The following is a 26,463-nucleotide window of genomic DNA, read 5'->3' on the forward strand; positions in this document are numbered from 1 at the left end:
TAAAAATGTTTATGACAAGCAGGCACCATAAGGTGATTTTAGTACTTACCTGCCAGACAGTAATAGACATGCTTAGGAAGGATCCGTCATTGTCTTGGAGCAAAATGGCTGTATTGTGAGTCTACTATAATGCTGTGGCTTTCTTTTTGTTAAATAGCTTTACCCGTTGGAGTTCCCAGGATCCCTTTTTTTGTAAGTGTGAGGTCACTTTTCTTCCTTCCACACATCAACCACACAACCCATTGAAGCACACCTGAGCTGCCTTCCCTGCTGTGCTGTGAACAATAAACCAGTGTTTTCTAACCAGGGTGCCTCCAGCTGTTGCAACACTACAATACCCTGCAGAATGATACTATATTATGATGTGTCCTAACCATACAGCCCCTGTAAATCCTGGAATACTCCTTTAAGCTTACTCAAGAAGCTTCCATACAAATTGCACAGTAATAAAATGTTGAACTGTCGCATAGAAAGGCAATAAACAAGTAATTTAGCACCCATGTAATGCCTGTAGTAGATTTAAACAATGTTATATGACGTAGTGATCGGTTCACCTGCCATAAATGATGTCCTAATGACAATAACAACTTCAAATATAAGGGTACGTTCACACGTGTGGATTTTTGCGGCGTATTTTGCTGCGGATCCGCCGCTGAAGGACCTCCTATATGCTGTCTTTATATGTGCCTGCTTGCAGCGGCAATACGCCGCTCTGAGCAGACACATTGCGATGTGCGAGTCGCCGCGCATGCGCGGTGTACTCGCACGCATCGCGGCCGCTTCCCCTGCTCAATGAGCTAGGCCGAGAGCTGCCGCGATGTGCGAGTATACTGCGCATGCGCGCGGCAACTTGCACATCGCAGTGTGTCTGCTCGGAGCGGCTTATTGCCGCTCCGAGCAGGCACATGTAAAGCCAGCATATAGAGGTCCTTCAGCGGCGGATCCGCACGTGTGAACGTACCCTTATAGAAGAAAGGGGACTAATCACTAGACTGAGGCACAATTAGAAGAAGAACCGCAATGACACAGAGCAGGCTGATAGGAGCACAACATAACATTTTCCTAACCTAGAAGACATTCTCATTGTAATTCCTTGCAAGCTCCTTAGTGGAAGAAAACAATGAAAAGATTTCTGAGAACTTCCCTTTGAGCTCTCTGCAAGGTTCATGAACATAAAACATTCATGACTTGTACTTACTGATAGAATGCAAGAAAAAAAACCATCAGTCTGACAGCAGATGACAGGTGATTGATATAACTCTACTCTGCTCGCCATGTAATCCCATAGACCAGTGGTCTTCAACCTGCGGACCTCCAGATGTTGCAAAACTACAACTCCCAGCATGCCCGGACAGCCGTTGGCTGTCCGGGCATGCTGGGAGTTGTAGTTTTGCAACATCTGGAGGTCCGTAGGTTGGAGACCACTGCCATAGACTGTGTCTTTCTGTATTACCTACAGTTAAAAAAAAAAAAGTTAAATCAAGAGCACAGAAACAGTGCGACAGGTGTCACGACCCCCCATAAAGCCGGTGTCACAACATGATATTTATAAAAATTACCTCAGCGGTTGGGCGACTAACCTTACATGGCTGCAGCAGATTATTTTCATCTGCAGGAGCTATTTTTGGTGCCTCTGTCTCGTCGATTCTACATAATATGTGGTATACCTCTGTGCCAAGACATGACTGAAATGTACCAAAATAACATCAAAAGAATGCCACATGAAGTATTCCATTAATGATATTAGTCTTTGACTTTAGATCTTAAAGGGGGCATCGGAATCATGGGAATGTTCTAGCGAAAATATTCTGTAGTATCTTTATGCTTGATAAGGCTGGGTTCACACCACGTTTTTGCAATACAGTTTATCAGGTTTTTGATTTTAAAAAAACGGATTCCTCAAAACCTGACTAAACTGTATCAAAACGTGTGTACAAAGTTTTATCTGTATACGGTTAAAACCATATACGGTTTGAAAAATGATGTTTTTAAGAAAAAAAACATATATGTTTTGAACTTTTCACTCCATTATGAATAAAGTTTCACTTGTTTGATTAAAATTCCAAGAAAAAAAACTGTGCAAAGTCAAAAACCGTATGGTGAAAATTGGATGGAACCGTATGCACATACAGGTCTGTACGGTTCCCATAGACTCCCATGTTAAAAAAACGTATACGGTTTAATACGGTTTTTCACCCGGACCAAAAACCGTGGTAGGCCACAGTTTTCTGTCCAGAAAAAAAAAAAGGAAAAAAACGTGTGGTTTGAAAACCGGAGACAACCGTATACATTATGGTGCATACGGTTTTGAATGGAAAGTCTAAGCCACGGTTTGCTGTACGGTTGCATAAGATTTTTATTTTATTTTAAACATATTCAAAAACTGTATAGAAAAATCGTGGTGTGAACCCACCCTAAAGTATATTTTGAAGGGCTTGTTTCATGAAGGAAACCATGCCAATATGCCCTTATAGGACATATGGACACCATAGAGAGGAATCCTAAGCTCAGAACGCCAGCTCTTAGAATTTGTAAGTGCTACTCCCCGTCTTTCTATCCATTAATTTAAAGGGGTACTTTAGTGGAAAAAAAAAATTCTAATCAACTGGCTCCAGAAAGTTAAACAGTTTTGTAAATTACTTCTATAAAAATATCTCAATCCTTCTACTACTTATTAGCTGTTGTATACTACAGAGGAAGTTGAGTTGTTCTTTTCAGTCTGACCCCCCCTGCTGACACTTCTGTCTGTGTCCGGAATTGTTCAGAGTAGGAACAAATCCCCATAGCAAACCTCTCCTGCTCTGGACAGTTCCTGACATGGACAGAGGTGTCAGCAGAGAGCACTGTGGTCAGACTAAAAAGAACTACTCAACTTCCTCTGGAGCATACAGCAGCTGATAAGTACTGGAAGGATTAAGATTTTTCAGTTGAAGTAATTTACAAATCTGTTTAACTTTCTGGCACCAGTTGATTTGAAAAACAAAACAAAAAAAAAGAAAAACACTGTTTTCCACTGGAGTACCCCTTTAATTGGCCATTCATGTAAATGGATGGGTCTTAATACTTTGGTAGCTACATCAGGGAAAGTATATAACCAAGGGTTTGCTTCCCCTGTACATCCGCTAATAAATACACAACCAAAGAAAATACTTAGAATAATGACTTAATATTGCTGCTGATACTGCTACTAATACTATAACTATGTTACCATTTAGATGAAGTTTCAAGGTACAGCTAGACAGGGCTATATGTCATTATCAGGTCAATAATGGATGCAGAAGTATAGTCCAACATGTCTATTAATATTAAAGGGGTACTCCGGCGCTAAGACATCTTATCCCCTATCCAAAGGATAGGGGATAAGATGCCTGATCGCGGGGGTCCCGCCGCTGGGGACCCCCGTGATCTTCCAAACAACACCCCGTTAGAATCAGTCCCTGGAGCATGTTCCCCCTCCCATAGACTTGCATTGAGGGGGCGGGGTGTGACGTCACGATCTTCCGTCCCCGTGGTCGGGATGGTATTAGCCTGAGGGCCTCCAGCAGTTCTGGTGCAGTTACAGGTGCGTGCCACATGGTAGAATGCGGGATACCCCAGCAGCGGGACCCTCGCGATCAGACATCTTATCCCCTATCCTTTGGATAGGGGATAAGATGTCTAGGGGCGGAGTACCCCTTTAAAGGAAACTGTTACATTACAAATGCAATCCTGTCTTCAGATGTTGTAGAGCAGGAGATGTTGAGCAGATTAATAACATTGTTTTGTAGGAAAATGTTCAGCATAACTTGCAGTTTATCCATTTACATCCTACTTCTTTCTTTTCTTGGTGCAATGGGTGGTCCCGCTCAGTAATTGACAGCCTTTTTTCTATAGAACTGTCTGTGCATACAGAGATAGAGGTTAGTCACCAATAAGACAACACACTGGACTCCTAAGCATAGAAAAAAGCAATTATCTTTGTATGCAGAGTCATGTAGGGAAGGCTGTCAATCATTGAGTAGGACCGCCCACTTGACTCCTAACCATAGAAAAAGCAGGGATTTACATCTTTTCCCACAAAACGATATGTCAATCTTCTCTATCACATGATGCCTGTAGATCAGACACCATATTTAAGGGGGTACTTTAAATCAACTGGTGCCAGAAAGTTAAACATATTTGTAAATTACTTCTATTAAAAAATCTTAATCCTTCCAGTGCTTATTAGCTGCTGAATACTACAGAGGAAATTATTTTCTTTTTGGAACACAGTGCTCTCTGCTGACATCACGAGCACAGTGCTCTCTGTTGACATCACGAGCACAGTGCTCTATGCTGATTTTTTAATAGAAATAATTTACAAATCTGTTTAATTTTCTGGCACCAGTTGATGTAAAAAAAATAAAATAAATAAATGTTTTCCACCGGAGTACCCCTTTAAAGGAGTACTCCAGTGCAATAAAACATATTCTCTATCCAAAGGATAGGGAATAGATTTTAGATAGCGGGAGGTCCGACTGCTGGGACCCCCAGCGATCTCCTGCAGGGCACCCCAGCATCCCCAGGAGATGCTGTGCCGACTCCCTCAAGAAGAGGCGGTAGACAGGCCCCCTCCATAGAGATGGCCGCTGCTTACTGCAGGATCGGTGCTGTGCAGGAGATCAAGGGGGGTTCGAGCAGTCAGACCCTTTGCAATTTAAAAATTATCCCCTATCCTTTGCATAGGGGATATGTTTTATTTCACTCAAGTACTCATTTAACATGACTGCAGTCTAGATGGGTTAATAAATATGTTAAAGGAATTAAAATAATAATTTTACATTGTTGCTTTAGCATTACAAAAAACATTATACTGTGTATGTAGTTAATCCACTTCTGTGAAAATATGCAGCAGAAAGGGCATTCTGCTGATCCCATTCTAAAAATCCCCCACAGTCCTGCCGAGTGTCAGTGTTCACTTTTTATTTTCTGGATGGAATTTAGAACAACTCTGCTTTCTTGCACAGGAACAAACATCTCGGATGGATATTCATACTTATGTAAACTTACCTTTCCTCCTGTTATCCCTCAAGAAAATAGACTTTCATTTGAATGGATTAATACTCGTGTCATTTTTCAGCCAGTTTACTTCTAACCCTCTAAGTCCTTGAAATAAAAATGCTATTTATTTTAATTGCTGAATTTTATTTCTATAAAAGATGTAGCATTCATTGGACACACACAAAAATAGTCCGTGTGCATTTTCTGTACTATTTGGATCATTATAATGCATGATGAATTGTAGGAACTGTATTACACCAGGGTTCTGCTGACATAGGCTTCAGCAATTTACCATCAGCAAAATCGCTCAGTATGTCAATAGTTCTGCTATGCATGGTTTATTCAAAGTAATTGGATATAGAAAATCACAACTTTTTATGTGATATTATATATTTATACTAGCAGAGCCCAAGTGCAATAAAAAACCACTACACTTAATGTTAAGACTATTGTGGTGTCACGGTACCGTATTGCATACCGTACCTTGTTAGAGGTCCCCAAAGTCAGAGTTCCTAGGAACGGTGGGGTCCCTCTTTTCTAGTTAGCCCCTTGTCATTCCTCAGTTAGCTAATATTCATATAAATATCAGTGTAAATATGTATATTTAAATGCCTACCTGTTAGCGTTGCAGAACCTTAGGTCATGTGACTCGGTGTTCAGAACTCTATGGTTTGTTGAAGGTTCTTGTGTAAGGTGTTCACCCACAAAGCCATGTAACGGTGAGTGACAGCTGTTATGGACCAATCCAAAACCGCTCAGCCCCTGCCCATATAAGGGTTGCTGACACTGGATGAGGTAGGACCTCCGCAACTTCCAAAGACAATTACTAGGCCAAAGCCTTGCGGCCTCGGCCTACGCTAAAGACTGTGAGTTCTTACAATTCCCCTCTAACTCCACAAGATCACTGGACCTAAACCTACCCCTAAATCCAGCGGATCTATGCTACAAAATCCTCCTAAACTAAAGAGAAGTTACCCGGTCCCAACCACCTGTCAATCGCTGCTCAGCTGTATATAGACTCTTATCTCGACTGTTACCGGTTACTGCATGTTACAGAAAATCTTCAGTAAAGTTTCAACAAGTTTTCAGCTAAGCACTGGTTGTGGACAATCCGTTATTCTGCACTCACCTATTGCTCTTGGGAAGGGTGGCGATAGGCCCAGCATTACCTCAGCATTTAACCCTCACCCTGGCATCACGAGTGACAAGGGTTAATAAACCCCTGATACCTGCTCAGCAACACCCCAGCTACCCTACACCCCCCGAGGCTTACCACACTATACTTTATAATCATTAAGGTCATCTCTATTTCCTAGACCTTTAAACTATTTTGCTCTGTTTACACCTTAAAAAAAATACCTTTTTAATTGTAGTTTTCTTGTCTATCTCTCATTCTACATTACTGTTCTCTTTTGGATGAGCTGCTAGACAGTGTTACATGTTCCATTTCTTTGAAATCCTACAGCGTCGAAAACACCATGCATGCATTCCATATGTCTATGTCTGTCACTCCCCCTTGATCAACATTACCACCTGTCGTCATCTTTCCCTCTGGAAGAAGAGTCCTCAGTAATATAGTCCTCAGTACCCTTGTAAGTCGTTTTTCCTCTCTGGATGCTGTAAATAATGTTCCTAGTAAGTTCCCCAGCCCGCCTCCTTTCCTCTTTGGCACCTGTCAATATTGTCTTCAATTAAGTTCCCCAGTTAGTTTCCTTCCCACTCTGGCAACTGGAAATATGCACTTTCCAGAGCAGCATATGTTTGCTATGGAGATTTTCTCCTGTTCTGGACATTTCCTAAAATGGACAGCAGTGGTCAGCAGAGAGCACTGTGGTCGTGACATAAGAGAAATCCAAAAAGAAAAACATTTCCTCTGTAGTACACAGCCCCTAAAAAGTACTGGAAGGATTAAGATTTTTTTTAATAGAAGTAATTTACAAATCTGTTTAACTTACTGGCACCAGTTGATCTAAAAAAAAAAAAAAAGTTTTCCACGGGAGTACCCCTTTAAATGCATTTATGTCCACTTTGGACAATTCCCTCTTCCTCTTACATTTAGCCAATCATAGGTTGTCTTACTAGGATGGTCCCCCCAGCAGTCAGCTGTGTGTATGGGGGAACCTGCACTCACTGTGGGCAAAACCACTTGTTAAAAAAATTTACAATATTTATAATTACGCAAACTCAGAATACATGAATGTTTTATGAGTACAATAAGGTATAAGGACAATACTAATGCAGAACGAAAATGGTCAATCACAATTGGTTTCTTATAGAATGGTATAGCTGGAGGGGGCAGGGCTGCAATGTTCTGAATAATATTACAATGCTACCTGAGGTCACTGTCTGCTTACACCCTCCTATAGCATTTCTCAATATAACCAAGGGAACCTATAAGCAGCTACAAAGAGTGTCACCTGTTTTTGATGACTTGGTACATCCTTCTGTAGAAATACTTAAAGGCTAAACTCAGGGGTCAAGTCCTGGGGAAAAAGTGAGGGAACTCACCCAAGATTTCCACTCAAGGGCTGGTCCTGCAGGACTCCTTCTAATGGGAATGGTGTTCCTGCTGTGGAAAAAGTGCAGGAACTTAGTTCCCACGCGTTCCTGCAGGACTTGAGCCCTGGCTATACTAAATTGTAAATGTATTTTTTTTTAATTATGAATATTGTTATTGATTGCATGTATTGTGCTGTAAATATTCTTTCAAGGGGCCTTTATTTAAACATTTTTGTCTGTTTTCCTTTAGTGATGAGCAGCATTGCCTATATTCGAATTCAGAATATATTTCACAGATATATAGACGAATATTCGTCCTATATTCGCATATTCCTTATATTTGCATATTCGAGGAAGAAAACAGTGAGGGGGTGGGCAACTTTACTGTTGGTTGCTAGGGATGTTGATGATAACCTCTGACAAGTGTATTTGCATCATTCTAATTGGCCCACAAGTGAAAAGAAGGAATATGCGAATGTTCACATATGCAAATATGCGCATATGCTGGAAAAAAGCGAATATTCGAAATTTCGAATATATAGCAAATATATTCGCAATACAGTGGTCCCTCAACATACGATGGTAATCCGTTCCAAATGGACCATTGTTTGATGAAACCATCGTATGTTGAGGGATCCGTGTAATGTAAAGTATAGGACAGTGGTCTACAACCTGCGGACCTCCAGATGTTGCAAAACTACAACACCCAGCATGCCCGGACAGCCAACGGCTGTCCGGGCATGCTGGGAGTTGTAGTTTTGCAACATCTGGAGGTCCGCAGGTTGAAGACCACTGGTATAGGAAGTTGTACTCACCTGTCCCTGCCGCTCCGGACCGTCTCCGCTCGTCACCGCTGTCCTGGATGTCGCCTTCCATCGCTGTCGCCGTGTCCCCGGGGTGTCCCTCTGCTTCCCCGGCATCCTCGCTCTCCGTCACCGCCATCACATTGCTTCGCACGCCGCTCCTATGCGCAGCGACGTGATGACGACGATGGAGAGCGCCGACGATGCAGGGGATCCCGAAGAGGACGCGCCGGAGCCCCGAGGACAGGTGAGTGATCGTCAGCGGACCACACAGGGCACCGTAAACGGCTATCCGGTGGCAGCTGAAGTAGTCTACGCTGCCGGATAGCCGTTTATGCGATGGCCCTGACATACAAAAGCATCGTATGTTGATGCTGCCTTCAACATGCGATGGCCTCTGAGAGGCCATCGCATGTTGAAATGATCGTATGTCGGGGCCATCGTAGATCGGGGGGGTCACTGTATTTGCGAATTCGTGAATTTGCGATATTCGCAATAAATATTTGAAATGCGAATATTTGCAACACTATTTTCCTTCTGCATACTGCATGTTTTACATATGTTGCAGGCTACTATAACCCATTTTAATTTGGTTATGAATCAGTTTAAAACATCACTGTGCAAAGAGGACCGAGAGGCTGGAGACAAAGCCATCAAGACAAATCTGGTGGATTTCAGCCTAAACTTATTGTTACAATTGCTACAATGAAAGATTCCATATGTGTCTAATTTTATGAAGAAAAAAATGGTTACTTTCCTTTTTTCGGGTGCATTCACACCCCGATTTGGGCATATGGCAACCAGCGGGAGAATAAAAAAAAAACAGCTGCTGCCATATTCCCGACAGACCTGCGCTGCACCCCTTTCATTTCGGTTAGCCTGACGGAGTCAGCTAGTGACTCCGATCGGCTCATTTTTTGGACCATATCAGTTTTTGTTACAGGACTGAAAACTGTGATATGCTGCAGTTCCAGTCCAGCAATGAAAACTGATATGGTCCAAAAATGAGCCAACCAAAGTCACTAGCTAACTCCATCAGGCTCACTGAAATGAATGTGGTGCGGCGCACGCCTGGCAAGGATATGGCAGCAGCCGGTTTTTGGGCATATGGCAACCAGATCCAGTGGGGGAATTTAAAAGCAGCTGCTGCCATATCCCTGCTGGACCTGCGCCACACCCCAATTATTTCAATGAGACTGACAGTCAGCTAGTGACTCCGGTTGGCTCATTTTTGGACCATATCAGCTGTGGCCTGCTGCGGCTCCAGTCCAGCAGCAAAAACTGATATGGTTTAAAAATGAGCCAACCAAAGTCACTAGCTGACTCCGTCAGGCTCACTGAAATGAATGGGGTGCAGGGCAGGTCTGGTGGGGATATGGCAGCTGGATTTTAACCCCTTAAGGACTCAGCCCATTTTGGCCTTAAGGACTCAGACAATAAAATTTTTACGTTTTCATTTTTTCCTCCTCGCCTTCTAAAAATCATAACTCTTTTATATTTTCATCCACAGACTAGTATGAGGGTTTGTTTTTTGCGCGACCAGTTGTCCTTTGTAATGACATAACTCATTATATCATAAAATGTATGGCGCAACCAAAAAACACTATTTTCGTGGGGAAATTAAAACGAAAAACGCAATTTTGCTAATTTTGGAAGATTTCGTTTTCACGCCGTACAATTTACGGTAAAAATGATGTGTGTTCTTTATTCTGAGGGTCAATACGATTAAAATGATACCCATTATTACATACTTTTATATTATTGTTGTGCTTAAAAAAAATCACAAACTTTTTAACCAAATTAGTACGTTTATAATCCCTTAATTTTGATGACCTATAACTTTTTTATTTTTCCGTATAAGCGGCGGTGTGAGGGCTCATTTTTTGTGCCATGATCTGTTCTTTTTTTGATACCACATTTGCATATGAAAAACTTTTAATACATTTTTTATAATTTTTTTTAAATAAAATGTATTAAAAAAGTAGCAACGTTGGGCTTTTTTTTTAACGTTCACGCCGTTCACCGTACGGGATCATTAACATTTTATTTTAATAGTTCGGACATTTACGGATGCGGAGATACCAAATATGTCTATAAAAAAAAATTTTTTACGCTTTTTGGGGGTAAAATAGGAAAAAACGGATGTTTTACTTTTTTATTGGGGGAGGGGATTTTTCACATTTTTTTTACTTTTACTTTTACATTTTTTTACATTTTTTTTTACACTTGAATAGTCCCCATAGGGGACTATTCATAGCAATACCATGATTGCTAATACTGATCTTTTCTATGTATAGGACATAGAACAGATCAGTGTTTTCGGTGATCTTCTGCTCTGGTCTGCTCGATCACAGACTAGAACAGAAGACGCCGGGAGCCGGAAGCAGGAAGGTGAGGGGACCTCCGTACGGCGTTCTGAATGATCGGATCCCCGCAGCAGCGCTGCGGGCGATCCGATCGTTCATTTAAATCGCGCACTGCCGCAGATGCCGGGATCTGTATTGATCCCGGCACCTGAGGGGTTAATGGCGGACGCCCGCGAGATCGCGGGCGTCGGCCATTGCCGGCCGGGTCCCTGGCTGCGATCAGCAGCCGGGATCAGCCGCGCATGACACGCGTTAAGTACCACCGCACCAGGACGTACATTTACGTCCTGCGTCCTTAAGGGGTTAAATTCTCCCACCGGATTGAGCTTCTGTATGCCCAAATCATGATGTGAATGCACTCTTCTCTGTGAATACAACATGTGGATTCCATAAGGTAGACATAACCAAGGGCAATAGGTTATCAAAACAGGCACATCGGGGATTAGTATGCATTCATACAGTACATACAGTACACTTTCAAAAATACCTGTACATTTGAATTATGTTCAATTTCACATTATACATCAGTTTAGACCTATTTATCTTACTGAAAAACCCCTTTAAAGCATCAGAATGGTGAAATCAGTAAAATATACATTTGCCACATTAAACGCATGGGCAATTCAAATAACAGTAATAGATGTCCCTATTAACATGCAATCCAATAAATCTCCGCCTGAGAACACAAACTAGTTCCCGAATTGTCTAAAACCTCCTTCTTTGCTTGCCCAATAACATTTTAGTAAGTAAGACACTCTGTGCGCACAATTTGACTGTGACTTATATACTACTATAAAACAGTTTCTGTGCCTCGTGAAGCAATTTATGGTTTATAAAAATGATAAAAGATACCTGTCATTTTGGAGAACGATGGCTTGTCCCTGGGTTCCTGGCTGAGAAAAAACAGATCAGAAAAATTTACTTCATGTTCTAAAAGAAAGCAGCAACTTCATCATCTGACTTCCTATTCAAACCCTTGAACAGATTGTACCTTGTGATTTACACAATAAGCAAGCACATGAAAAAGGATCTGTCTACTGCAAGAACAGTTCTGTCCAGCACTTGATGACACCATGATCCAAGAGCTTGTCCTGAGTGACTGGTACTATGTATAGAATACAACATGTACCCCGGTGGGGTCACAGGAAAGTTAAAGTGTACCTCTCATCAAATTTTTTTTGATATTTTATAGTTTATTACATATAAAGCAATTTACTAATTGGGTTCAATAAAAAAAAAATTTATATTATTCTATGTTTTTTATGTGTTTAAACTTTTGACCACTAGGGGTCTGCCTACGAGTCCTATTTTTGGTGATTTCGGACTCACCGCCGGCCTGGCAGCTGAGTCCGAAATCGGATGCTGAGCGCTGCTCCCGCCTGTCAAGCAGACAGGCGGGGGCGAGCGCTGTGCGCGCATCCCTTCCAGGCGCGCTCCTGACTCAGCTGGTCAGCAGCGTCTCAGGCTCCTCCCGGTGACAAGGAGAGCCGGGGTTGCTGGCCCCGAGTCAGTTGAGCGCAGCTCTTCTTCTCTCAGCTCTCTGCTCCCTAGAGGGAGTGCAGCATACAGGAAGAAGGGCGGAAGCGGCACGGCAAGGCTTAAGATGACGTCGCGCTTGCCGGGCCCTACCCACTTCCTCCCTTCTCAGACACTCCTCTCTGAGCTACCGAAGATGAACATAAAAAGGTAATTTTAAGTGTTTTTTTTTATTAAAAAAAACGCTAGAATAGATAGAGTTGACAGGGACAGATGGGGAGGGGGATTAGGGAAAGTTGAATTGATAATAGGTGCTCTTTAACAACTTCAAATTACTGAAGATCCCAGTGAAATTAGATTACTCTACCCTCTTGTTTACCCCACCTAAAAATTTGCACAAAAGCTGTTTTAAAATACCTATATTGCCAGTGTATAAATATTGATGTATTCGTTAATGGTCCTTATAACTGTACACTGTATTACACAATCCTATCAACCTCTTCTATTGTCTTAGCAAATTGGTAGCTGCAGTCCACCAACCTGCTTAAAGGGGTACTGTTACGCCGAGCGCTCCGGGTCCCCGCTCCTCCCCGGAGCGCTCGCTACACTCTCCTCACTGCAGCGCTCCGGTCAGATCCACTGACCCGGGGCGCTGCGATACCGCCTCCAGCCGGGATGCGATTCGCGATGCGGGTAGCGCCCGCTCGCGATGCGCACCCCGGCTCCCGTACCTGACTCGCTCTCTGTCGGTCCTGTCCCGGCGCGCGCGGCCCCGCTCCTTAGGGCGCGCGCGCGCCGGGTCTTTGCGATTTAAAGGGCCACTGCGCCGCTGATTGGCGCAGTGGTTCCAATTAGTCTGATCACCTGTGCACTTCCCTATATCACCTCACTTCCCCTGCACTTCCTTGCCGGATCTTGTTGCCATCGTGCCAGTGAAAGCGTTTCCTTGTGTGTTCCTAGCCTGTGTTCCAGACCTCCTGCCGTTGCCCCTGACTACGATCCTTGCTGCCTGCCCCGACCTTCTGCTACGTCCGACCTTGCTTCTGTCTACTCCCTTGTACCGCGCCTATCTTCAGCAGCCAGAGAGGTGAGCCGTTGCTAGTGGATACGACCTGGTCACTACCGCCGCAGCAAGACCATCCCGCTTTGCGGCGGGCTCTGGTGAAAACCAGTAGTGACTTAGAACCGATCCACTAGCACGGTCCACGCCAATCCCTCTCCGGCACAGAGGATCCACTACCTGCCAGCCGGCATCGTGACAGGTACTCTGGTGGAAAACATTTTCTTTTAAATCAATTGGTGCCAGAAAGTTAAACAGATTTGTAAATTACTTCTATTAAAAAATCTCAATCCTTCCAGTACTTATCAGCTGCTGTATGATCCACAGGAAGTTCTTTTCTTTTTGAATTTCCTTTCTGCTTGACCACAGTGTTCTCTGTTGACACCTCTGTCCATTTTAGGAACTGTCCAAAGTAGGAGCAAATCCCCATAGAAAACCTCTCCTGCTCTGGACAGTTCCTGAAAAGGACAGAGGTGTCAGCAGAGAGCACTGTGGTCAGACAGAAAGGAAATTCAAAAAGAAAAGAACTTCCTGTGGATCATACAGCAGCTGATAAGTACTGGAAGGATTAAAGTTTCTTAATAGAAGTAATTTACAAATCTGTTTAACTTTCTGGCACCAGTTAATAACAAAAAACATATTTTTCAGTGGAGTAATCTGGTGACACTAGACTTTGAAATATTAACACACCTAGCCCCCCTGACATGTTTTGCTTAGCCGAGCATCCTCAGAGGTCTAAGCTAAACATTGGTCTTCGGCTAAGCAAAACATGTCAGGTGGGCTAGGTGTGTGTTAATATTTTGAAGTCTAGTGTCACCAGAGTACCTTAAGCAGGCTGGTGGACTGCAGCTACCTATTTGCTAGACCAATAGAAGAGGCCAATAGGGTTGTGCAATACAATGTATAGTTATAAGCATCCTCGAGGTATACACTATTCAGCCCTGTGGCACACATCAATATTTATTCTATGGCGATATAGGTTTTTTTAAAGAGCTTTTGTATTAATTTTTTAATAAATAAATCTATATATATAAAACTCAACGTGTGTGTATGTATGTGTGTGTGTATGTTCCAGCATCACGTCCAAACGGCTTAAGATATTAACTTGAAACTTGGCACACATGTTACTTATATGTCAACAACAAACATAGGATAGGTGCCAGGGGCGGAGTTTATGTTTAAAGTCCCATACAAGTCAATGGGAAATAAATGTTACTGCATAACTTCCAAACGGCAGGAGATATTTAGATAATACTTGGTCACATGCTACTTATATGTCCACTTAAAATATAGGATAGTTAATTTAACCCTTAACTACCCCCATTTGTGAGGGTCAGGGTTTTTGTGTAAAGTCCCATGCAAATCAATGGGAAATGTATCTTCCGCCATAACTTCCGTACGGCTGGAGCTATTTCATTACCTGGTACACATATTACGGGTCGGGATATGAGGACGGGATAGGAGGTTGGGATAGGAGGTCGAGATAGGAGGACGGAATAGGAGGACGGGATAGGAGGATTGGAGGATGGGATAGGAGGTCGGGATAGGGAGATGGGATAGGAGGACGGGATAGGAGGTCGAGATAGGAGGATGGGATAGATGGACTGGATAGGAGGACGGATTCGGAGGTCGGGATAGGAGGTCAAGATAGGAGGTCGAGATAGGAGCATGGGATATGAGGACGGGATAGGAGGTCAGGATAGGAGGTTCGAGATAGGAGGTTGGGATTAGATGGATTGGATAGGAGGACGGGATAGGAGGTCGAGATAGGAGGTCGGGATAGGAGGTTGAGATAGGAGGACGGGATAGGAGGTCGGGATAGGAGGACAGGATAGGAGGAAGGGATAGGAGGACAGGATGTGAGGATGGGATATAAGGTCGAGATATGATGACAGGATAGGAGGTTGGGATAGGAGGTCGGGATATGAGGATGGGATATAAGGACAGGATGTGAGGATGGGATATAAGGTCGAGATATGATGACGGGACAGGAGGTCGGGATAGGAGGTCGAGATGTGGGGTTGGGATATGACAACAATATATGAGGACGGGATATAAAGTCAAAAGCTTCCTCCTTTGTTTATTTTCCTCCCCAACAAGGATTAGGAAGGAAAAACTGGGCAACGCCTGGTATTCAGCTAGTATCTAATAAAAGTTAGGTTTTAGGTGGGGTAAACAAGATGGTAGAGTGATCCCATTTCATTGTGATCTGGAGTAATTTGATACGATGTATGCTTCTAAATAAGTGAATATATTCTCATTTATCCACATTGATGTGTTGTGAAATAGACTCAATAATCCACAATTATTCTAGCTCTGTCGCTATACACACGCACACACCAGCCATAGCATTAAAACAACCTCCTCAGGCCACTAAAACAGCCCTGACTCATCAAGGCAAGAACCCCACAAGACCAATGAAAGTGTCCTGTGGTATTGATATTTGGCCGAAACATGATTTCCTGGTTCCCTCAGCTCATATGCAATTTGCGTAACATCAATTGACATTTATTAGAATTGCATAAATAGTGCAGCACTGGAAGCTACCGTTTACTATACTCTCAGAGTTTTCAAGCATGTACTACAAACGCTAAATTGGATTGGAATCCGAGGAATTTGAAGGCCAAGTCACCACAATAAACTCTTTGTCATGTTCCTCAAAACAATCCTGAAAAATGTTTGCAGTGTGGCAGGGAACATTATACTACTGAAAAAGGCCGCTACTATTAGGGAATTCTGCTTCCATGAAGGTGTGTACTTAGTGTGCTCAAATGTTTAGGAAGGTGGTAGATTTCAAAGTAAAAGCCACATAAATGCGCCACCTATGTCAGCATGTCTTCTTCCTTAACCCCTTAAGGACTCAGCCCATTTTGGCCTTAAGGACTCAGACAATTTAATTTTTACGTTTTCATTTTTTCCTCCTCGCCTTCTAAAAATCATAACTCTTTTATATTTCCATCCACAGACTAGTATGAGGGCTTGTTTTTTGCGCGACCAGTTGTCCTTTGTAATGACATCACTCATTATATCATAAAATGTATGGCGCAACCAAAAAACACTATTTTTGTGGGGAAATTAAAACAAAAAACGCAATTTTGCTAATTTTGGAAGGTTTTGTTTTCACGCCGTACAATTTATGGTAAAAATGACGTGTGTTCTTTATTCTGAGGGTCAATACGATTAAAATGATACCCATTATTATATACTTTTATATTATTGTTGCGCTTAAAAAAAATCACAAACTTTTTAACCAAATTAGTACGTGTTACGCCGAGCGCTCCGGGTCCCCGCTCCTCCCCGGAGCGCTCGCTTCTCTCTCGCTGCCGCAGCGCTCCGGGCAGCTCCACTGACCCGATGCGCTGCGATACCGTCTCCAGCCGGGATGCGATTCGCGATGCGGGTAGCGCCCACTCGCGATGCGCATCCCGGCTCCCGTACCTGACTCGCTCTCCGTCTGTCCTGTCCCGGCGCGCGCGGCCCCGCTCCCTAGGGCGCGCGCGCGCCGGGTCTCTGCGATTTAAAGGGCCACTGCGCCGCTGATTGGCGCAGTGGTTCCAATTAGTGTGTTCACCTGTGCACTCCCTATTTATACCTCACTTCCCCTTCACTCCCTCGCCGGATCTTGTTGCCATTGTGCCAGTGAAAGCGTTTCCTTGTGTGTTCCTAGCCTGTGTTCCAGACCTCCTGCCGTTGCCCCTGACTACGATCCTTGCTGCCTGCCCCGACCTTCTGCTACGTCCGACCTTGCTTCTGTCTACTCCCTTGTACCGCGCCTATCTTCAGCAGTCAGAGAGGTTGAGCCGTTGCTAGTGGATACGACCTGGTCACTACCGCCGCAGCAAGACCATCCCGCTTTGCGGCGGGCTCTGGTGAAAACCAGTAGTGACTTAGAACCGATCCACTAGCACGGTCCACGCCAATCCCTCTCTGGCACAGAGGATCCACTACCTGCCAGCCGGCATCGTGACAGTAGATCCGGCCATGGATCCCGCTGAAGTTCCTCTGCCAGTTGTCGCCGACCTCACCACGGTGGTCGCCCAGCAGTCACAACAGATAGCGCAACAAGGCCAACAGCTGTCTCAAATGACCGTGATGCTACAGCAGCTACTACCACAGCTTCAGCAATCATCTCCTCCGCCAGCTCCTGCACCTCCTCCGCAGCGAGTGGCCGCTTCTGGTCTACGACTATCCTTGCCGGATAAATTTGATGGGGACTCTAAATTCTGCCGTGGCTTTCTTTCCCAATGTTCCCTGCACTTGGAGATGATGTCGGACCAGTTTCCTACTGAAAGGTCTAAGGTGGCTTTCGTAGTCAGCCTTTTGTCTGGAAAAGCTCTGTCATGGGCCACACCGCTCTGGGACCGCAATGACCCCGTCACTGCCTCTATACACTCCTTCTTCTCGGAAATTCGAAGTGTCTTTGAGGAACCTGCCCGAGCCTCTTCTGCTGAGACTGCCCTGTTGAACCTGGTCCAGGGTAATTCTTCCGTTGGCGAGTACGCCGTACAATTCCGTACTCTTGCTTCAGAATTATCCTGGAATAATGAGGCCCTCTGCGCGACCTTTAAAAAAGGCCTATCCAGCAACATTAAAGGTGTTCTGGCCGCACGAGAAATCCCTGCTAACCTACATGAACTCATCCATCTTGCCACTCGCATTGACATGCGTTTTTCCGAAAGGCGTCAGGAGCTCCGCCAGGATATGGACTTTGTTCGCACAAGGCGTTTTTTCTCCCCGGCTCCTCTCTCCTCTGGTCCCCTGCAATCCGTTCCTGTGCCTCCCGCCGTGGAGGCTATGCAGGTCGACCGGTCTCGCCTGACACCTCAAGAGAGGACACGACGCCGCATGGAGAATCTCTGCCTGTACTGTGCCAGTACCGAACACTTCCTGAAGGATTGTCCTATCCGTCCTCCCCGCCTGGAAAGACGTACGCTGACTCCGCACAAAGGTGAGACAGTCCTTGATGTCTACTCTGCTTCTCCACGTCTTACTGTGCCTGTGCGGATATCTGTCTCTGCCTTCTCCTTCTCTACTATGGCCTTCTTGGATTCCGGATCTGCAGGAAATTTTATTTTGGCCTCTCTCGTCAACAAGTTCAACATCCCAGTGACCAGTCTCGCCAGACCCCTCTACATCAATTGTGTAAACAATGAAAGATTGGACTGTACCATACGTCTCCGCACGGAGCCCCTTCTAATGTGCATCGGACCTCATCACGAGAAGATTGAATTTTTGGTCCTCCCCAATTGCACTTCCGAAATCCTCCTTGGACTACCCTGGCTTCAACTCCATTCCCCAACCCTGGATTGGTCCACTGGGGAGATCAAGAGTTGGGGGCCCTCTTGTTTCAAGGACTGCCTAAAACCGGTTCCCAGTACCCCTTGCCGTGACTCTGTGGTTCCCCCTGTAACCGGTCTCCCTAAGGCCTATATGGACTTTGCGGATGTTTTTTGCAAAAAACAAGCTGAGACTCTACCTCCTCACAGGCCTTATGATTGTCCTATTGACCTCCTCCCGGGCACTACTCCACCCCGGGGCAGAATCTATCCTCTGTCCGCCCCAGAGACTCTTGCTATGTCGGAGTACATTCAGGAAAATTTAAAAAAAGGCTTTATCCGTAAATCCTCCTCTCCTGCCGGAGCCGGATTTTTCTTTGTGTCCAAAAAAGATGGCTCTCTACGTCCTTGCATTGACTACCGCGGTCTTAATAAAATCACGGTAAAGAACCGCTACCCCCTACCCCTCATCTCTGAACTCTTTGATCGCCTCCAAGGTGCCCACATCTTTACCAAACTGGACTTAAGAGGTGCTTATAATCTCATCCGCATCAGAGAGGGGGATGAATGGAAAACGGCATTTAACACCAGAGATGGACACTTTGAGTATCTGGTCATGCCCTTTGGCCTGTGCAACGCCCCTGCCGTCTTCCAAGACTTTGTTAATGAAATTTTTCGTGATCTCTTATACTCCTGTGTTGTTGTATATCTGGACGATATCCTGATTTTTTCTGCCAATCTAGAAGAACACCGCCAGCATGTCCGTATGGTTCTTCAGAGACTTCGTGACAATCAACTTTATGCCAAGATAGAGAAATGTCTGTTTGAATGCCAATCTCTTCCTTTCCTAGGATACTTGGTCTCTGGCCAAGGACTACAAATGGATCCAGACAAACTCTCTGCCGTCTTAGATTGGCCACGCCCCTCCGGACTCCGTGCTATCCAACGTTTTTTGGGGTTCGCCAATTATTACAGGCAATTTATTCCACATTTTTCTACCGTTGTGGCCCCTATCGTGGCTTTAACCAAAAAAAATGCCAATCCCAAGTCTTGGCCTCCTCAAGCGGAAGACGCCTTTAAACGGCTCAAGTCTGCCTTTTCTTCGGCTCCTGTGCTCTCCAGACCTGACCCATCTAAACCCTTCCTATTGGAGGTTGATGCCTCCTCTGTAGGAGCTGGAGCGGTCCTTCTACAAAAAAATTCTTCCGGGCATGCTGTTACTTGTGGTTTTTTTTCTAGGACCTTCTCTCCGGCGGAGAGGAACTACTCCATCGGGGATCGAGAGCTTCTAGCCATTAAATTAGCACTTGAGGAATGGAGGCATCTGCTGGAGGGATCAAGATTTCCAGTTATTATTTACACCGATCACAAGAACCTCTCCTATCTCCAGTCTGCCCAACGGCTGAATCCTCGCCAGGCCAGGTGGTCTCTGTTCTTTGCCCGATTTAATTTTGAAATTCACTTTCGGCCTGCCGATAAGAACATTAGGGCCGATGCTCTCTCTCGTTCCTCGGATGCCTCGGAAGTTGAACTCTCTCCGCAACACATCATTCCTCCTGACTGCCTGATTTCCACTTCTCCAGCCTCCATCAGGCAAACTCCTCCAGGGAAGACCTTCGTCACTCCACGCCAACGCCTCGGAATCCTCAAATGGGGTCACTCCTCCCATCTCGCAGGCCATGCGGGCATCAAGAAATCTGTGCAACTCATCTCTCGCTTCTATTGGTGGCCGACTCTGGAGACGGATGTCGTGGACTTTGTGCGAGCCTGCACTGTCTGTGCCCGGGATAAGACTCCTCGCCAGAAGCCCGCTGGTTTTCTTCATCCTCTGCCTGTCCCCGAACAGCCTTGGTCTCTGATTGGTATGGATTTTATTACAGACCTACCCCCATCCCGTGGCAACACTGTTGTTTGGGTGGTCGTTGATCGATTCTCCAAGATGGCACATTTCATCCCTCTTCCTGGTCTTCCTTCAGCGCCTCAGTTGGCTAAACAATTTTTTGTACACATTTTTCGTCTTCACGGGTTGCCCACACAGATAGTCTCGGATAGAGGCGTCCAATTCGTGTCAAAATTCTGGAGGGCTCTCTGTAAACAACTCAAGATTAAATTAAACTTTTCTTCTGCATATCATCCTCAATCCAATGGACAAGTAGAAAGAATTAACCAGGTCTTGGGTGATTATTTACGACATTTTGTTTCCTCCCGCCAGGATGATTGGGCAGATCTTCTACCATGGGCCGAATTCTCGTATAACTTTAGAGTCTCTGAATCTTCCTCCAAATCCCCATTTTTCGTGGTGTACGGCCGTCACCCTCTTCCCCCCCTCCCTACTCCCTTGCCCTCTGGTTTGCCCGCTGTAGATGAAGTGACTCGTGATCTTTCCACCATATGGAAAGAGACCCAAGATTCTCTTTTACAGGCTTCATCTCGCATGAAAAAGTTTGCCGATAAGAAAAGAAGAGCTTCCCCCATTTTTGCTCCCGGAGACAAGGTATGGCTCTCCGCTAAATATGTCCGCTTTCTTGACATATTGCTATCTTGGTCCTTTCAAAGTCTTGTGCCAAATTAATCCTGTCTCTTACAAACTTCTTCTTCCTCCTTCTCTCCGTATTCCTAATGCCTTTCATGTCTCTCTTCTTAAACCACTCATCATCAACCGTTTCTCTCCCAAATTAGTTTCTCCCACTCCTGTCTCCGGTTCTTCTGACGTCTTCTCAGTGAAAGAGATACTGGCCTCCAAGACGGTCAGAGGAAAAAGGTTCTTTTTAGTGGATTGGGAGGGCTGTGGACCTGAAGAGAGATCCTGGGAACCTGAGGACAACATCCTAGACAAAAGTCTGCTCCTCAGGTTCTCAGGCTCTAAGAAGAGGGGGAGACCCAAGGGGGGGGGTACTGTTACGCCGAGCGCTCCGGGTCCCCGCTCCTCCCCGGAGCGCTCGCTTCTCTCTCGCTGCCGCAGCGCTCCGGGCAGCTCCACTGACCCGGTGCGCTGCGATACCGTCTCCAGCCGGGATGCGATTCGCGATGCGGGTAGCGCCCGCTCGCGATGCGCATCCCGGCTCCCGTACCTGACTCGCTCTCCGTCTGTCCTGTCCCGGCGCGCGCGGCCCCGCTCCCTAGGGCGCGCGCGCGCCGGGTCTCTGCGATTTAAAGGGCCATTGCGCCGCTGATTGGCGCAGTGGTTCCAATTAGTGTGTTCACCTGTGCACTCCCTATTTATACCTCACTTCCCCTTCACTCCCTCGCCGGATCTTGTTGCCATTGTGCCAGTGAAAGCGTTTCCTTGTGTGTTCCTAGCCTGTGTTCCAGACCTCCTGCCGTTGCCCCTGACTACGATCCTTGCTGCCTGCCCCGACCTTCTGCTACGTCCGACCTTGCTTCTGTCTACTCCCTTGTACCGCGCCTATCTTCAGCAGTCAGAGAGGTTGAGCCGTTGCTAGTGGATACGACCTGGTCACTACCGCCGCAGCAAGACCATCCCGCTTTGCGGCGGGCTCTGGTGAAAACCAGTAGTGACTTAGAACCGATCCACTAGCACGGTCCACGCCAATCCCTCTCTGGCACAGAGGATCCACTACCTGCCAGCCGGCATCGTGACAGTACGTTTATAATCCCTTTATTTTGATGACCTATAACTTTTTTATTTTTCCGTATAAGCGGCGGTATGGGGGCTCATTTTTTGCGCCATGATCTGTACTTTTTTTTGATACCACATTTGCATATAAAAAACTTTTAATACATTTTTTATAATTTTTTTTTTTATAAAATGTATTAAAAAAGTAGGAATTTTGGACTTTTTAAATTTTTTTTCGTTCACGCCGTTCACCGTACGGGATCATTAACATTTTATTTTAATAGTTCGGACATTTACGCACGCGGCGATACCAAATATGTCTATAAAAAATGTTTTTTACGCTTTTTGGGGGTAAAATAGGAAAAAACGGACGTTTTACTTTTTTATTGGGGGAGGGGATTTTTCACTTTTTTTTTACTTTTACTTATACATTTTTTTACATTTTTTTTTACACTTGAATAGTCCCCATAGGGGACTATTCATAGCAATACCATGATTGCTAATACTGATCTGTTCTATGTATAGGACATAGAACAGATCAGTATTATCGGTCATCTCCTGCTCTGGTCTGCTCAATCACAGACCAGAGCAGGAGACGCCGGGAGCCGCACGGAGGAAGGAGAGGGGACCTCCGTGCGGCATTATGAATGATCGGATCCCCGCAGCAGCGCTGCGGGTGATCCGATCGTTCATTTTAATCGCGAACTGCCGCAAATGCCGGGATCTGTATTGATCCCGGCACCTGAGGGGTTAATGGCGGACGCCCGCGAGATCGCGGGCGTCGGCCATTGCCGGCGGGTCCCTGGCTGCGATCAGCAGCCGGGATCAGCCGCGCATGACACGGGCATCGCTCCGATGCCCGCGGTTATGCTTAGGACGTAAATGTACGTCCTGGTGCGTTAAGTACCACCTCACCAGGACGTACATTTACGTCCTGCGTCCTTAAGGGGTTAAAGGGGTATTCCAGGAAAAAACTTATATATATATATATATATATATATATATATATATATATCAACTGGCTCCAGAAAGTTAAACAGATTTGTAAATTACTTCTATTAAAAAATCTTAATCCTTTCAGTACTTATGAGCTTCTGAAGTTAAGGTTGTTCTTTTCTGTCTAAATCCTCTCTGATGACACCTGTCTCGGGAAACGCCCAGTTTAGAAGAAGTTTACTATGGGGATTTGCTTCTAAACTGAGCGTTTCCCAAGACATGTGTCATCAGATAGGATTTAGACAGAAAAGAACAACCTTAACTTCAGAAGCTCATAAGTACTGAAAGGATTAAGATTTTTTTTTTATAGAAGTAATTTACAAATCTGTTTAACTTTCTGGAGCCAGTTAATATATATAAAACAAGTTTTTTCCTGGAATACCCCTTTAATAAATATTATTCATGACACACTTCAGAGTTCATGCAAATATTGTTCTGTTTATTATTCAACATTAGGCTCACAATATACAGTATAGCATGATACCCAGTCCATCCCATAAGAAGTAGCATCCAGAGGGTCAGATAATTCTGGACAATGTTTCAGCCCTATCTGAACCTGTATGGACATGCTAATGCCTCTTTACCTTTTTGAGATATTATATATATATATATATATATATATATATATATATAATCTCACATAAATATATTCTATTACATCTTTTTAAAGGGGTACTCCGGCGCTAAGACATCTTATCCCCTATCCGAAGGATAGGGGATAAGATGTCTGATCGCGGGGATCCTGCCACTGGGGACCCCCCGTGATCTTTCACGCAGCACCCCGTTACTATCAGCCTCTGGAGCATGTCAGCTGTCACGCCCCCTCCCATAGGCTTGCATTGAGGGGATGGAGCCGTGACGTCACAATACTCCGGCCCCGTGATCGGCAGTCATTAGACCCGGAGCGAACATGCTCCGGGGGCTGATGGTAACGGGTTGCTGCGTGAAAGATCACGGGGGTCCCCAGCACCAGGACCCCCGCGATCAGGCATCTTATCCTATCTATAAGATGTCTTAGCGCCGGAGTACCCCTTTAAGTGACAGTACTTAAAAAAATGACACTCCACTACAATATAAAATAGTGAGTGCACAGCCTGAAGAACAGTGTTTAATGTTGTGTCTTCTCAAATTAACACAACACACAGCCATTAATGTCTAAACCTTGGCAACAAAAGTGAGTACACCCATAAGTAGAAATGTCCAATTTGGGCACAACTACCCGGTATCATGTGACTTGTTAGTGTTACAAAGTCTCAGGTATGAATAGAGAGCAGGTCTCTTTAATTTGGTGTTATCACTCCTACACTCTATAATACTGGTCACTGGAAGTTCAACATGGCAAATCATAGCAAAAAACTCTCTAAGGCTCTAAAAAAAGGAAATGTTGCACTACATAAAGATAGTCTAGGCTATAAGAAAATTGCGAAGACCCTGAAAATGAGCTGCAACATGGTGGGCAAGACCATACAAGTCTGGTTTCACCGGACAGGCATAACAATAATCAGTGTAATCTGTAATTTATTTGTATAGTCTACCAGAAACCAGCTACTTTAGATGCCATGGTCAGTATTTATCACGGCATCTGAAGGGCTAATGGTGGACATCAGTGGGATCATTGATGTCCGCCATTATAAATCAGGTCCCGGTTGCTGATAAGAGTAGCCATCTTGTATGCTGCATGTCCTCTAGGGAAGTAAAGGCAGATTTTGTCAAAACAGAAAACAGTTTGTGCAGATAAGCCAGGAAAGAGCAGCTCTATTACCAGATGCTATAATTACATGGGCAGGGTCATTCATAAGGGGACATTCTGATAACTGGTGGATATAAACAGCAAAATTGGAATAAAAAGTCAAACATAATTTGAATGGAGGTAACAGATGATTAGCATTGATAGCAAAGTTGTGAGCCGTATGTGGCAGCCTGGAAACACAGATACTCTGCCAACAATTATTATATCTATTTCTAGTAACCCTATAAAAGCTGCAAAGTTATAAGCAGGACCATGTGTTCTGTATTTGCAAAAACTGTCTTTGACATTTCGGAAGTCACAATGCCAGTCACTCTGCCCAGGTGGGTGGCAGTCAAAAGAAATTTCTGTCTCAAGTACTACCAAGAAATATCAGCGGTGCTAGGCAACTGTGGTGTCATTTTTTTTTTACATTTTCTATAAACCATCTCCACAATAATGCAGAGAATGGAATTTGGTGTGTAGGAATCCGATGTGATTGAAAGGGAGATTGATAAGCCGCAATGTGTGATGAATATTCCGGGGGGGGGGGGGGGGGGGGGGGGGGGGTTATTAAAACCTGTCCAGAGGAAAAGTTGCTGAGTTGCCCATAGCAACCAATTAAATTGCTTCTTTCATTTTTGAAAACTTCTCTGAAAAATGAAAGAAGCGATCTGATTGGTTGCTACGAGTAACTCAGCAACTTTTTCTTTGGACAGATTTTGATACATCTCCCCCACCATACAATATACTGTGTGGACAGTGCTGATATATGTATGTATGATCTGTTTAACTGGAACCATCTTCGACTGACAGTGTTGACAAAACTCCTTGTAATATGAATGGCTATAAAAGAGTGATTACCTGGGGGAAAATTTACCATTGGTTTTATCCTAGTAATTTTGGGGTAAATTATAGGAATTTTTTGCCCAGTGGGTGAAAAGGTCACAACATTTTTGCACAACTCATTTAGTTATAGGTTTATGTGTGGGAACATTTTCATTACTTTTACCCTAGTATTGTTGGTTGTAAATTGTCAGAATTTTTTTTGCCCAATTGGTGAAAAAGTCACAACATTTTTGCACAAATCATTTAGGGGGAGATTTATCAAAGCCTGTCCAGAGGAAATTTTGACTAGTTGCCCATAGCAACCAATCAGGTCCCTTCTTTCATTTTCAGAGGCCTTTTTTTTCTAAATGAAAGAAGCAATCTGATTGGTTGCTATGGGCAACTGGTCAACTTTTCCTCTGCCCAGGTTTTGATAAATGTACCCCTTAGTAATTTATCAAGTGCAACTTTTTAAAATTGTTGCTAAATTTTTGCACAATCCTATGCCAGTCTGGACCCCACTTGTCTACATCTAAGCTACTTTGCTTTATATTAAGCTCTTTAACACATGATGTACACCCTAACAAAGGCGGGTAAATAGAACTAAGTGCTTTATCCCATCCTTTGCCGGAGCATGGCCCAAATGATATACAAGGTAAACATATATCCACAGATGCAGATGAGGGTACAGCTTGGCACAAATATGCTGCCGCCTTGGGTTACCCTGGTCTGGCACTATAATAATTACAATGAAACGTGATTTTAAATGATCTAAAGTCACACAGGGTTTTTTCCTCTCTATTTTGAAAGATTAGAGAGTGGAATGATCTTTCATTA

General features: G+C 44.4%; 1 protein-coding gene across 5 annotated transcripts in view; it reads right to left on the minus strand.

Annotated features, from left to right (window-relative positions):
- AFF3 (ALF transcription elongation factor 3) overlaps positions 1 to 26,463 on the minus strand; it is a 411,319-nt gene that overhangs the window by 94,768 nt on the left and 290,088 nt on the right. For all 5 annotated transcript variants that reach the window (XM_056555972.1, XM_056555969.1, XM_056555971.1 and 2 more), the window contains one exon: positions 11,540 to 11,580. In XM_056555972.1, coding sequence (XP_056411947.1) covers positions 11,540 to 11,580 — 41 coding nt within the window. The remainder of the gene's footprint in view (positions 1 to 11,539; positions 11,581 to 26,463) is intronic.

This window comes from Hyla sarda, chromosome 2, assembly GCF_029499605.1.
Source record: "Hyla sarda isolate aHylSar1 chromosome 2, aHylSar1.hap1, whole genome shotgun sequence".
In the NCBI taxonomy this organism is placed as follows: domain Eukaryota; kingdom Metazoa; phylum Chordata; class Amphibia; order Anura; family Hylidae; genus Hyla; species Hyla sarda.